The sequence below is a fragment of the Muntiacus reevesi genome, chromosome 3, assembly GCF_963930625.1.
Source record: "Muntiacus reevesi chromosome 3, mMunRee1.1, whole genome shotgun sequence".
Classification (NCBI taxonomy): domain Eukaryota; kingdom Metazoa; phylum Chordata; class Mammalia; order Artiodactyla; family Cervidae; genus Muntiacus; species Muntiacus reevesi.
Genome location: NC_089251.1, coordinates 65,905,761 through 65,920,961, shown reverse-complemented (window position 1 = coordinate 65,920,961; position 15,201 = coordinate 65,905,761). Strand labels below are relative to the sequence as shown.

The 15,201-nt window shown below is 38.7% G+C and overlaps 1 protein-coding gene across 5 annotated transcripts in view; it reads left to right on the top strand.

The window, feature by feature from the left end:
- The window catches only part of EML6 (EMAP like 6), a 274,778-nt gene that overhangs the window by 115,114 nt on the left and 144,463 nt on the right, over positions 1 to 15,201 (top strand). For all 5 annotated transcript variants that reach the window (XR_010662346.1, XR_010662347.1, XR_010662348.1 and 2 more), the window contains exons 5-7: positions 953 to 1,021; positions 7,604 to 7,789; positions 10,363 to 10,498. Coding sequence is in view for 2 of the 5 variants with exons in the window: in XM_065929282.1 (XP_065785354.1) it covers positions 953 to 1,021; positions 7,604 to 7,789; positions 10,363 to 10,498 (391 nt within the window). In the remaining 3 variants the exon portion in view is untranslated. The remainder of the gene's footprint in view (positions 1 to 952; positions 1,022 to 7,603; positions 7,790 to 10,362; positions 10,499 to 15,201) is intronic.

Here is a 15,201-nt window from a genome sequence, read left to right as displayed (position 1 = left end):
TATTTTAGTGGCTAAAGTACTTAATAACTAGCACTAATTTATATAATCAGTGCTTTGTAGTCTTCAAAATGATCATACATACACTACATTATCTTAATTGACCTCACAGCAGAACTGAGGTGACTCATTCATTTTTGAGAAGATGAGGTTAAATTTAGAGATGCTAAGACTTGCCTGAGCTCAGATAGCTTCAGGCTTCGGTGCTCTTTTTGTGGTTCATAATTGTTTCTTTCTACCTAACCAAAGGTTCTCCTCCTTTGTCTGATGATTGGAGCAACAGCTCCTTCCTATGTAATAGCAGCCTCTTTCTTTGGGTAGTCTCTGCCTCTGATGATTGGTCCTTCTTTCTATTAGAGCTTCATAGAATGTGATCCATGGACCACCTACGTCAGCATCTTCTGGGCTGTGTTTTTATTTTTTATTTATTTATTTATTTTTTGGGCTGTGTTTTTAAATGCATGTGCTTGACCTACTAAATTTCTACTAAATTAGTGGAATGTGGTGATCCCACTAAATCCACCCAATTTCCAATCCACTAAATCAGAATCTCTGACATGGACCTGGGGTAATGTGCACTTTAAACAATTGCCATTCTCTTTGTTTTTATTGTAACTCTATCTCAAAAGTGTTTTATTAACATTGTAGAGAACCAAAAATTTTGATGAATAATCCTAAATCATCAGTTTGTTTACCCTGGTAAAGTTAAAAATGTGACACTAGTTTGTTCTCAGTGTTTATGGTTAATTATTTCTTCTCCATTCAGGTCTAAGGTAAATAGACACAAAATGATAAAATGTGTATTAGCAATTCCTGACTCATCTCCAGAGCCAAAGCCTCCATTTTTGTGGATGATCTTGTGTTCTGAGTGTGAGGGTAGAATCTTGGCAACTGGACAGTATCTTAAAGAAGGCAAAAACTCATGAATGTGAAACTTTCTGTCTTTTTTAAACAGATTTTTGATATTTCCTGGGATCCATATCAGCCAAACAGAGTGGTTAGCTGTGGAGTGAAACATATAAAGGTAAAGCAGTTGTTTAAAAGAAGTTTGGGTACCTCATATGAAAATAATTTTAGATGTCTATGTATATAATTTGGCATTGAGAAACTACTCAACTTTACACTTCCCCCCTTAAATTTAGAGGCTTCTTACCTGCATCTCTGATCCTGAAGCCTGCTTACTTCAGCTGATGGGCCTCTGTTTCAGAAATGCCGTGTAACAACAATCAAGCAAAGTGCCCAGCTGGTAGCTGAAAACAAAACTTTATATCAATTACATATTATAAAGAAGACTCAATACTTTCAGAATTGCATGTTTTAAAACAGTTCTGATTTTAAGTTCGTGAATTAAGTTTTTACATTATGAATGTTTATACATATTGCATGTCGAAACTTTTTTGACATGTTGCTATGTTCTCTTAGAAGAAAGGTGCCATGTTATGTTGGATATAGAAAGAAAGAGAGACATAGCACAAACCTCCATGGACCACTGGCTTTTAAATGCCTCCATTTTCCTGTGGACTACACAGCCTGTAATACTGCTAGTGGCCCAGGACCTGCCTCTGTCTATTTGCTTCTCTGTTTTGTTACAAGTGTAGCATGATTAACACCATCGACAGCCTTTGCTCTGACATAGCAAAAATTTCCCTGGACCCAGGGATATGTCCTGGGATCTTCTGACTATAAGTTTGTAGATAATAGAAAATAAAGTCCATAAATAAAAGACTATACAGGTAGGTTACATGCTGAATACAGCATATGTTGATCTCTGCTGATATAAAAATTGAGCATTTCTGTATGATCGGAGTAGCTGTCTGTATTATTCCTCCAACCGGCACCTCCTGTTTCCCAGTTCTTTTGTTCTTCTTTTAGTCTAGTTTTTCATGATTCTTTCCATTATTCCTACTTAATGCTGAAAGAGACACATGATAAAATGCTCAGAAGTAAATATAACAAGGAATATGAACGATTTAATTTAAAGACTATTATAAAACTTTACAGGCTTCCCTCATAGCTCAGTTAGTAAAGAATCCGCCTGCAATGCAGAAGACCCTGGTTCAATTCCTGGGTCAGGAAGATCCTCTGGAGAAGGGATAGACTACCCACTCCAGTATTCTTGGGCTTCCCTTGTAGCTCAGCTAGTAAAGAATCTGCCTGCAATGTGCAAGACTAGGGTTTGATCCCTGGGTTGGGAAGATCCCCTGGAGAAGGGAAAGACTACCCACTCCAATATTCTGGACTGGAGAATTCCATGGACTATACAGTCCTTGGGGTCACAAAGAGTCAGACACAACTGAGTGACTTGCCCTTGCACTTTCATTTGCATAAAACTTTACAGAGGGATGTAAAAGAAGACTTCTGCAAATGGGGAAAGAGAACTTTAATTTTGGACATGAAGTATAAAAATTATAAATGCATTATTTATCTCCAAGTTAATAAATATTTAATACAAGTTCAATTAAAATCTTTATAAACTTTATTATTATCTGATATTTCCCTTTAAGTTATTCTAAGTTAATCTATCTATAGGCTTTCCAGGTGGCACTAGTGGCAGAGAACCTGCCTGCCAATGCAGGTAGAGGTAAGAGACCCGAGTTTGATCCCTGGATTGGGACAATCCCCTGGAGAAGGGAATAGCAACCACGCTAGTATTCTTGCCTAGAGAATTCCATGGGCAGAGGAACCTGGTGGGCTACAGTCCATAGGGTCACAAAAAGTCAGACACGACTAAAGCAACTTAGCATGAATAAGTTCATCTATGAGAATGAAGAGTGAGAATAGCCACAACTTCGGGATAAAAAAAGAGTAATGAAAAGTAACATGAGAGGTTCAAGAGGGAGGGAGGCATATGTATACCTATGGCTGGATCATGTTGATGCTTGATGGAAAACAACAAAATTGTGTAAAGCAACTATCCTTCAATTAAAAAATAAATTTAAAAAAAGAATATGCACTACTATTTACTAAAGCCTACTATGAAGTTTCAAATATTAAAATATTAAAATAAGGCTGTGGTAAAGATAGATAAACACCAACAAAAAATAAACTAAATTGAGAAATAGACCTTAATATGAATGACAATTTAGGGTATAATACTATCTCTGACAAATGGGCACTAGAACAGTTTGTTATTCTTGTTGTATGTCATTACTTCATAGCATATACTGCAATAAACTATTTGTGAATTAAAGAGTTAAATGTTTAAAAAACTCTAAAATAACTAGAGGAATGTACAAGTAAATATTTAATTTCTTTCCAGTTGGAGAAAAGTAGCTTTAAATCTAAAAGTACATAAAAAAACCATAAAGGTATTTGACAAAAATAACCAATAAACAATACATAGTAAGAAATGGAAGGGAGTTTTATTCTAGCTAAGCTGAGGACTAGCCCAGGAGTGCAGGCTCCACCAAGGAAGAAAGCATTCTAAAGAAACATAGTTTTCAACACACTTTTATATTTTGTTGAAACAAAGAACATAGATACATCAAATATGACAGGTATTTTCCTTCAAGGTTCCAACAGAGATGTGGGCTTCCTTGGTGGCTTGGAGGGTGAAGAATCTGCCTGCAATGGAGGAGATTGTGTCTGATCCCTGGGTGGGGAAGATCCTCTGGGGAAAGGAATAGCTACCCACTCCAGTGTTCTTACCTGGAGAATTCCATGAACAGAGGAGACTGGCAGGCTAGAATCCATGGGGATGCAAAGAGTCGGACACAACTGAGCAACTAACACTGTCACTTCACTATTCATAATTTCAGATTAGTGCATACACAGAGACATCATGACCTTGGAATCTGGGAAGGGAACCTTGTCTTCATGGGAGTAGTAGCATGGGCATCATGGAAGGGAGGCATTTGTTCCTACCTTCAAAAAAGACATTCTTTACCTCTGGATGATGCATTCTTTAATGGTTAAAGTAGATGTACAACGTATGTTTGACAGGCCACAAATCAAGCTGTTCTAGTTCACATAAAGTTCAGGCCAAATCAGGTATAAGCCAGAATGGCTTCTCCATACCCTAATGGGTAAAAGTTTCTTCTATCAAAGAATAATACGATAGGTTCAACTATAAATATTAAAACATTCTGTTTACCTTCCTGCTACCCTCAAGAAACAAACAGGCAGATCACAAACTAGAAGAGTATAAGCAACAGCGTAGAATGTTGACTTGTTCTTGAAATGTAAAGACCTCCAGCAAATCTACAGAATGGACAAAGAGTGTCAAAAGTATTTGTTTTTATCGATTGTCTGCTAATGGACACTTGAAAATATTAAATCTCATCTGTAACTAAGTAATAGATACTTTAAAATAGCAGTGTTTTTAATCAAGATGATCTGATATCGAGAAAGATTTGGGTAAATGAATATGGTCTTTCAGTCTAGAAATTTGGCAATGCCTGTCAATTGCCTTAGAAATGTTGACACCCTTTGAAACAGTTTCATCCCAGTTTTACTATGTGTACTGCCAAAGTAAGGACTGCAAATAATTTTATATCCTGTAATTTAACCCAAGGAAATTCTTAGGAGTGTGAACCAAGCACTGGTCCATTACTAAATAACTTATCAATAGCAAATAAGACTAAAGACTTGAAACCCTCTGCCTCCAGGTAGTTAAATAAAATTTGGTATATGCATATGAAGAAATACTGTGCAATCATTATAAGTCATGTTTTAGAGGACTGCTTAATGTTATTTAACGGCATATTTAAGATCTATGAACAGTCTACCTCTGAGTGGGGTAAATTTGAGGCGTTGATATTTTTACTTTAAAAATATTTTTTCATGTAGGAAATAAATTGAAAGGCTCTCCCAAAATATTAAACAGTTATCTTTGAGTAGTGAGTCGATGGTTTTTAAATTTTCCCTGTATTTTAAAATTATTTTACAATAACATAAAATTTCTTCCAAAATAAAAAGTAATGAAAAAGCAGGGGACAAAAAGTTGAGTGTACAGGTTCTACTATTCAAAGCTATCACATGTCCTTAGGGCTTCATAAATACTTTATAATCCTTGTGCAGAGAGCTGATTTTTGTTGAAGCAAAACAGTGCCTTTATTTCAGCAAACAACTTTTTGGCCAACTCAATAAAATCCTTTCTCGTTTTGCAATCAGGCAAACAGTGTTTAGCGAACAGGCAAATTACAATTACCTGAAACAAATGCTTGAAAAAGAGTAGCAGTGAAGCATCAACTGCTTCATTGGTTTTGCAGGAAATGAATCTACCAGATTTGTTGGATATTATTGCTTTTGTTCTGTTCTCTAGTCGCAGGCGGAAGGGACCTTAGGGATTACTGAGGGCCAGATGAGCTCCCAGGTACCTGCCAGTTCTAACAGAATTTGCATTACAATCTGTGAATGGAGATTGGAGAAGATAAACAGTGTCTTTTCATTTAATGTGAATTTAATGGGGTGTTGCTACCCTAATCTGTCACAGTTTTCCAAACATGTAGTGCTTCTCAAAAAGAGATAGCATCTCAGACTTGCTATTTTCTGCAGAAAATTTCATACCTGTCTTGGTATTACAGCTATGTATGTCTTTTTAGAGAATTATTTGATCCTCTGGAATGTTTCATGTTGACATTATACCATCTAACTGAGTGATTTCATCAGAAAAATCTTTGTGTCTGAGGCTATCAGTCTTTTTGTGTGTGTGTGATTGTCCATCTAGAAATATTTCAGTAACTTGGGCTAAAGTGCACATCCCAAGTTAAAGGGATAATAATTACTGAATAGTTACTCTCCTTTTAGTTTTCATGCATGGGGACAAAAAGAACGAAAAATGTCTGCCTTAAGTATCACTTGTGGAAGGGCAGGTTCTTTGGCATGTATGTGTGTACAACCAGTAGTTGTTCATGTCTCATAGTTTGTTCAGGCTCAAAGTTAATACTTACTTGCATTTCCAAAGCATATACCTATCTGTCCCTAGATTGTTCTTAGTTTTTTGATGTATACCTTAGGGCCTTTTGGTAAAAATATTTTAGCCGAAGAAACAAATTCCCAGAGTTGACATTTAATGGAAAAGAATCTTGTGTTTTTTTGAATGATTGCACACCTGCCTCTCGTCCTCTCAAGAGCCACCACCTACACAGCTGCCTGAGCCCTGGCCCTCCTGGGTGGTGAAGCCGTCTAGAACTGCTTCCTTGGATTCCCATCTACTCTGCGAGGACCATTATTTTTCCTCTTCTGCAAGCACAAATGTCAAGGTTGCCTCAGAGTTTTCCTCACACATTTCCTGTCACCTCCATGTGACTAACCCTACTCTCCTAATCCACAGTGCAGTTTCTTCCTCACCACTGATTCAAATCCTATTCTTGCTCTTTCCAGAGAATTCTGGTTCTCTGTCTTAGAATTTCCTTACCACTTGTATGTAAGTCAGAATATGCTGCTTTAAAATGATCTTTTTTTTGTTTTGTATGTATCTTCTTTATTATATTTAAAGTTCTCAAGACAAATATTTCAATATTTTCTCATGTATAACTCCTGTTGAACCTTCGGCAAGTCACTTATGCCTTCTTTCGCTTCCAAATGAGTATACTAATATCTGTCTTAGCCTATTTGTGAGGATATTATGAAGATAAAATGACTAAACATGTGTAAAGAGGCTTTATTAATTGTGAGGCTACATATGTACATTGCAGTACATTTATACCAGTTCACATACTGAAAAAAAAAAAACTGTGTCAAAGTGAAATAATTTCTACATAACCATAGGAGTCTTCCTGCTACCATCTATAAAGTAACTCTGCCTTTATGCTTATGGTTGTCTACATAATAAATTATGCAGCTAAAACTGAGAAGCCTAGTCAATTATTTACTATATGAAATATAACATATTTAGAAACATATTTCTGAGAAATGTTTCTACTTCCAAATTTATATCATTTTAATTAGAAATTATTTTTAAAAACATATATATGCATCAAAAAATACCTAGAAGATATATTGACATGTTGGGATATTGGGAATAATGTCAATTTTCCTCTTTTATTTCTCTCTGTTTCTAAATTTCTCTATGATAAACCTACCCTAGTGCTTTAATTTGGCAAGAAATTAAACAAAAACATGATTCATCCATTTTTATCCCAATTCTGAGAACATTGGCATTTTATACTAAATGAACATTAAACATTTAGCAAAGTTTTGGAATTTTGGGACTTTGAAAGTTTAAAATGTACTGTTACAATTTTTTTTTTACTGCTAGTTGCCTAAAATGTTTTACAATTTCTACTGTTATAGCAAAACAAATTATGTATATCTATTATGTGTGTTCTAAGTCACTTCAGTTGTGTCCGACTCTTTGCGACCCTATGGACCATAGCCTGCCAGGCTCCTCTGTCCATGGGGATTTTTCAGGTAAGAATACTGAAGTGGGTTGCCATTACTTTCTCCAGGGGATCTTCCCAACCCAGAGGTCAAACCTGTGTTTCTTATGTCTCCTGCATTGGCAAGCAGGTTCTTTACCACTAGAGCCACCTGGGAAGCCTGTATATTTATTATAGTTCAGCTCTAGAAAATTATGTAAAATGTATTGAAACATTACCCAATAATACCAATAGTGAGATGCATCAGAAGACTGTTTTTGGATTATTTATCACTTATGTTCTAGTTTTGGACACTCTGTGGAAATGCCCTGACTGCAAAAAGAGGAATATTTGGCAAAACTGGGGATCTTCAGACCATCCTTTGCCTTGCATGTGCCAAAGAAGACATCACCTACTCTGGTGCTTTAAACGGTGACATCTATGTCTGGAAAGGGCTCAATTTAGTCCGCACCATTCAAGGAGCGCATAGTGTAAGTATTCCCGTATGGAAGTTTGTAAATTACTTATTAAATAAGTTAATGTCACAAATTTCTGTATTTTTTCCCTGTTGCTTTAGTATTAGCTAGTTCTGCTGAATACGCAGCAGTCATGAAAGATTTCCCTAATTATTTTTGTTCACTTAGAAGAATTTAATATTTCAAAAGCATGATAACTTCATTAGCCTTTACCTCTATCAATTGGCTGATTAGTGTAATTTATCAGCAGCAGTTTCACAGAAACCAGAAGTGTTTCATGGTCAGTTTCATCTTCTAGACCAGCACTTCTCAAACTTTTACATGTTTACGAACCTCCTGGAGATCTTGTTAAAATACATACAATGACTCAGTGGATCTGGAATGATGTCACTGCTGCTAGCCTGTGGCCAACATGATGGAGACAACTATTATTTTTATAGTGGCTAGAAAGGTACATTTTCCTCACCCCGAGTGAGGGAGTGTCACCTCCACATCCACACCACAAGTTCTTAAAATGCAAGCAGAAACCATTGATAAATTCTTTTGATGGTCTGCTCTGTAAGAACAAGGACAAACCTAATACTGAAACACTATGCTCAACTTTGACATATAGTAAAGTAGTTTCATTTCTGTATCTACAGATGATAGAGTGGAAATGCCCAGAAGAATGGGGAGATGATGTGAAAAGTAAAGTCTGTTGTGATAAGTGGAAATTTGGTAAAATAATATCAGAAACTCAGCAGACCTTTAACTTATTGCCTCCAAACTGATGCTGTATTACTGTGAACATGAAAACAAGTTTAAGCAACTCTTAGCAAAGGAAATATGAAATTTTAGACCTTTCTCATATGTTGAAGGCCAGTTTTCTTGGCTTTGCTAATTATGAAACAGCTCTTGAAACAATTAAAAGGTCAGTATTGGTCCTCATTCATAAAGAACCTGCCTTCAGTTCAATTCAGTTCAGTCGCTTAGTCATGTCCAACTCTTTGCGACCCCATGAATTGCAGTACACCAGGCCTCCCTGTCCATCACCAACTCCCGGAGTTTACTCAAACCCATGTCCGTTGAGTCGGTGATGCCATCCAACCATCTCATCCTCTGTCATCCCCTTCTCCTCCTGCCCCCAATCCCTCCCCGCATCAGGGTCTTCTCCAATGAGTCAATTCTTCGCATGAGGTGGCCAAAGTTTCAGCTTCAGCATCAGTCCTTCCAGTGAACACCCAGGACTGATCTCCTTTAGGATGGACTGGGTGGATCTCCTTGCAGTCCAAGGGACGCTCAAGAGTCTTCTCCAACACCATAGTTCAAAAGTATCAATTTTTCGGCACTCAGCTTTCTTCACAGTCCAACTCTCACATCCATATATGACCACTGGAAAAACCATAGCCTTGACTAGACAGACCTTTGTTGACAAAGTAATGTCTCTGCTTTTTAATATGCTATCTAGGTTGGTCATAACTTTCCTTCCAAGGAGTAAGCGTCTTTTAATTTCATGACTGCAATCACCATCTGCAGTGATTTTGGAGCCCCCAAAATTAAAGTCTGACACTGTTTCCACTGTCTCCCCATCTATTTCCTATGAAGTGATGGGACTAGATGCCATGATCTTAGTTTTCTGAATGTTAAGCTTTAAGCCAACTTTTCCTGCGTTAGTAACCTGATCTCTCTTTACACTGGATATTATGTCAACATTATACTCTTGTAGCACATTTTCCCATGAAAAAGCAGCTTTAAGTTCCTGAACCATATCAGATGTGAAAAGCATCTTCAGCTGATGCTTAACAAGCTAACATAAGAGTAACTTATGCTTTCATTTAGGCTCAGATAGTGCCTACTTGAACTCATTGGGATGCATCTCTTCTGTTGTACCTATAGAAGTGTTTGTATTCCTAATCCGAATATCTTTACTTGTTTTGGGAAGGAATTTGATAGCTCAGTTGGTAAAGAATCTGCCTGCAATGAAGGAGACCCTGATTTGATGCCTGGGTCGAGAAGATCCGCTGGAGAAGGAATAGGCTATCCCCTCCAGTGTTCTTGTGTTTCCCGTATGGCTCAGCTGGTAAAGAATCTGCCTACAATATGGGAGACCTGGTGTTCGATCCCTGGGTTGGGAAGATCCCAGATTCCCCTGGAGCAGGGAAAGACTACTCACTCCAGTATTCTGGCCTGGAGACTTCCATGAACTGTATAGTCCACAGGGTTGCAAAGAGTTGGACATGACTGAGCAACTTTCACTTATATGAAACACCCCACCACTGTCTTTATAATGATCAGTTATCACAGAAAGAAATTTATTATTTCTGTATCTGCTTCAGCCAAGGAATTCTTGGAAATTTTTTTACAATCCATCATTTATTTAATCATAGCAAAGGATCACTTGAACTAGTTTGCTTTGGTGGTTATTATGAATTTTTAATCTAGCTAAAATGGATGTTACAAATGACTACTTGTTCTATTGCCAGGATTTCAATAGAGAACAGGGGATTTGTCTTCATTTTTTTTTTGTTTTTGTTTTATATTTTAATTATCAAGATCCAACTATAATGATTATTTAGTATGATTGCAGCATTATGTGCCTTAATCAACAGGCTGGAATCTTCAGCATGTATGCTTGTGAAGAAGGCTTTGCTACTGGTGGACGAGATGGGTGTATACGATTATGGGATACTGATTTCAAACCCATAACCAAAATTGATCTCAGGGAGACAGAACAAGGATATAAAGGTAATGAATATATTAATACTTACCGATAGCTCTTATTAAAGTGCTAAATACAGTGTGGGAATGTGTATTTATATTTCTCTTATCCCATGTTACTCCATTAAGGATTTAAGACAGTTTACATAAATGTAATGAATACAAGATAAAAAATATGTTAAAAGTAAATGGATACCTCTTTTCCTAATTTTCACAAAGGTGTCTGTAGGTACTACCAGTGGTCCTATTGCAAAGATAAACAACGTAATGGTAAAAACTACAAAGTGGTGTCCTGGGAGTTGGGACTTTAACTTATAAAACTGGGAATTTGTGAACAAGTTAGTGACCCTAAATGTGACTGCATGCAGCCTCTGAAAAATAAATAAAAAGGAAAAAACAAGAGAAATTATTTTTTAAAAATAGTTTTAGTGGAATAGCTACCATAGTAGTAGGAGCGTGGGCATGGGCTCAGAGTCAGGGGGCTTGGGTTCAAATCCAAGTTTTACCCATGATAGATTTGAGACCTTGGTCGAATTTCTTAGCATCTCTGGGCCTCAGTTTCCTTATCTGCAAAATGAGCATAATACCAGCACCAACTTCATAGAGTTTTATGAGGACCAAACACACTTGCAAAGTGCTTAGAGTAAGTCATTGTGCATAGTCAGCACTCAGTAAATGTTGGCTATTATTGCAGTATGTTAAGTATGTGTACCAGAAAATGCAAAGCAGTTTATATATATATTATATATATATATATATATATATATATATATATATATCATGAGTTTTAAATTCTCATGATAGCCTCATTATCTCATTTTTCATAGAAAGAATTTGGGACTGAGAGATTAAAGTGGAAAATACAAATATGAAAGATAAGATGAAGTCACAAATGATGTTAATCCACTGAACTCACATGGGAGCTCTGTTCACATGCTCCAGGTGGGCCTCAGATGGCTCATGGCCCCTGCGGCCAGCACTCAGGGAGGGGTGCTTATACCATGAGTTGTGGCATCAGCAAGATGGAAACTTACTCATTGCCCAGATGAAGGGGAATTACTCCCAGTGTTGAGATGGGAGACAAAGTCCTGAGAATCTTCCTAGAGGGGTCTCTGTGACATGAGACCCAACGTCCTCAAAAAGCCTGAAGTGACCTGATACTCAACCTGGTTGTTTTTCATGAAGCCCCTCTTATGTTGGCTGATGGCAGTGTAGCCACCGAGGTTCTTCCATAGACCAAATGGTGTGGCCATTCTCTCTGCTGGCCTGGGGTAGATTCCAGAGGACTGAGAGAAGAATGCATGGATCGCTATGCTTCAGCCATCCTCCTTAAATAATGTTGTTTTCAACCAAAACTTTCTTAAAAATTGAGCAACAGGGAAGTGAGCTAGTCATTGTATTTCCTATATGTGCCCAGAGTCCAGATTCTTTAAATATCTATGAAATACAAACACAAAAAAATGTGTTCGCAGTCAGCTCACCTGGAGATTGGATTGCTATTCTCTTGCTCAGGATCCTGACGTGGATACTTTCCTGAGTACAAGACCCTGGAGTCGATACAGGAGGTTGTAGAATTTAGTGGCCACTTCATTGCATGGACAGGGAGACAGTCAAGGCCCTTGAGTTCTCTGCTGGAGAGCATGGGCCAAGCAAACTTTATCCCCAAAAATACTTCAGGCAGACCTAAGCAAGTAAGTGCCATAAGAGCAACGTTAACAATGCTAGAATAAAGAAAGAGAAATTGCTCAGTCGTGTCTGACTCTTTGCAACCACGTGGACTATACAGTCCATGGGTTTCTCCAGGCCAGAATACTGGAGTGGGTTGCCTTTCCCTTCTCCAGGGGATCTTCCCAACCCAGGGATCAAACCCAGGTCTCCTGCATTGCAGGGGGATTCTTTACCATCTGAGCCACAAGGGAAGCCAAAAATAATGATTCCTTTTTGGCAATCACTTTAGCCAGCTCATCCAGAAGTTTTATCACATAATTAAAGTATAAATTTTAAAGTGTGGGGATCATGGCAGAAGCCATATTTACCCTGCTATACTTTTCTACCTGATACCCAGTCCCTGACTTAGGACTCCCAAAGGAGATTTCAGGAGCTGGTTCAGCACAAGCATCTGTATAGCTGGGGGTTTGTACTGACTGCCAACCCCATGGTCAGCTCCTGTCCCCAGAGTCAAAGGAAGATGGTCAGGGACACTTGCTATTTTCTTTCAGTCTCAGCTGATTTCCACACATACTCACTTGGCCAAGATCAAAGCTGGTGCAGGTGGTGCACAGGGGGACGGAAGGTCCTTCAGCAGGTCGGCACCTCATAGGTGGGGCCTGTGGTGTGTGGACTTACAGTTGATTGGGGTGGGGGGTGAGGATTAGCATGTGTTTTTAGGTGGATAACCAGAGGGACAATAGCCTGTATTTCAGGAAAAGTAATGGACTGTGTTTTTAAAGGATTGTATAGACCACACTGCAGTTTGGACCCAAGGAAGCTATGAGAATGGGTGCCATTTTCTTGCCACCTTAATTTTTATAATTGTAGCTCACTACTGATACTCTTATTTACTTCATGTTTTACTTTAAATGAATGTTAATGCATTTCTTTCTCTCCTTTATTTTACCTCTCCTCATAGGCAATTAATATCCATGAAATTATGGCTTTAATATACTTTATTTATACATATTTTTTACTTGTTAAAGTAAGTTCTAGCCATTGAAATACAAAATTTTGTCCATGTTGCATCCTCACTATCAGTGATGCCTTTGCCTGTCACACTTTTGGCAGCACTGTAACAGGAGCGCATTATGTACTATCAAACTCCCAAAGCATTGCTGGTTAGCAATTAGCCCTTAGCATAAAGCAGAATAAATGTCTAGAGTAAAACTAATGAGAGGCTCCTGGTTGAAGTGTTGATAACAACCCCAAATCTGGCTCACTCTCAACTCATCTAGTTCTTGAGCCTGTGTAGACAGACCCTTACAGGGGAAACCTGCCTTGATCCTGCCTGAATCACCTTAGGGACCCCCTCTTGCCTTCGGGTGGGCCTTGGTGCCATCATCACACTGAAGCAGGGCAGGGGTCTGCTGAGTTCGGAAACTGCTTTGCATATCTCAGAACAGGCCCTCCACCGTGTTTCCTGAGGCAGTTGCTAGGGCCACCCTGTTTTGGGGCACACTCTAAGGCATCTGAAGGTATGAGTGAGGCCAGAGTGAGATGGGAGACCCAGCACAAGAATAAGGATTAAAATATGTAGGATTTGAGTTGAGGATTAAAAGTAGTTGAAATGTATACAGTTTTCTGGTCCAGTTTCAACCAGTCAATATCATACATGCCCTTGGCTCTCTGAGCATTTGCAGACAGTGTGGGTGAAAGGGGAGTGAAGAAAAGAGGGTGGGGAGAGGGAAATAAGAGGAAGAAAGAATGGACAGAACTTTGGAGGTACTTTGTCCCACCCTTTCCTGCCCTATGCCCCCCAGCAATTACCCTCACAAGAAGTCTTGACTTTTCCTCCACCTTCAGGCTCGGCTTCAAAACGGAAACAAAGAGCCATTTTTTTTTTTTCATTGTTTACTATGTTATTTTTATTTTTTTTTTTCCCGTGGGTTTTGTCATACATTGATATGAATCAGCCATAGAGTTACACGTATTCCCCATCCCGATCCCCCCTCCCACCTCCCTCTCCACCCGATTCCTCTGGGTCTTCCCAGTGCACCAGGCCCGAGCACTTGACTCATGCATCCCACCTGGGCTGGTGATCTATTTCACCATAGATAATATACATGCTGTTCTTTCCAAACATCCCACCCTCACCTTCTCCCACAGAGTTCAAAAGTCTGTTCTGTACTTCTGTGTCTCTTTTTCTGTTTTGCATATAGGGTTATCGTTACCATCTTTCTAAATTCCATATATATGTGTTAGTATGCTGTAATGTTCTTTATCTTTCTGGCTTACTTCACTCTGTATAATGGGCTCCAGTTTCATCCATCTCATTAGAACTGATTCAAATGAATTCTTTTTAATGGCTGAGTAATATTCCATGGTGTATATGTACCACAGCTTCCTTATCCATTCGTCTGCTGTTGGGCATCTAGGTTGCTTCCATGTCCTGGCTATTATAAACAGTGCTGCGATGAACATTGGGGTGCACGTGTCTTTCAGATCTGGTTTCCTCAGTGGTTTCCTCAAAGAGCCATTTGAAAGGAGTGGATTCTAGTAAAGCAGTGTTTCTTGTTGTTCAGTCAGCACGCCAGGCTTCCTTGTCCTTCACTATTTCCTGCAGTTTGCTCAAACTCCATGTCCATTGAGTCGATGATGCCATCCAACCATCTCATCCTCTGTCACCCCCTTCTCCTCTTGCTCTCGGTCTTTCCCAGCATCAGGGTCTTTTCCAATGAGTTGGCTCTTCGCATCAGGTGGCCAAAATATTGGAGTTTCAGCTTCAGCATTGGTCCTTCCAATGAATATTCAGGACTGATTTCCTTTAGGATTGACTGGTTTGATCTCACAGTCCAAGGGACTCTCAAGAGTCTTCTCTAACACCACAGTTCAAAGGCATCAATGCTTTGGCGTTCTGCCTTCTTTACAGTCCAGCTCACACAACCATATGTGACCACTGGGAAGACCATAGCCTTGACTATACAGACCTTTGTCAGCAAAGTGATGTCTTTGCTATTCAGCACAGAGGTTTGTTATAGCTTTCCTGCCAAGAGGCAGTCGTCTTCTGATATTATGTC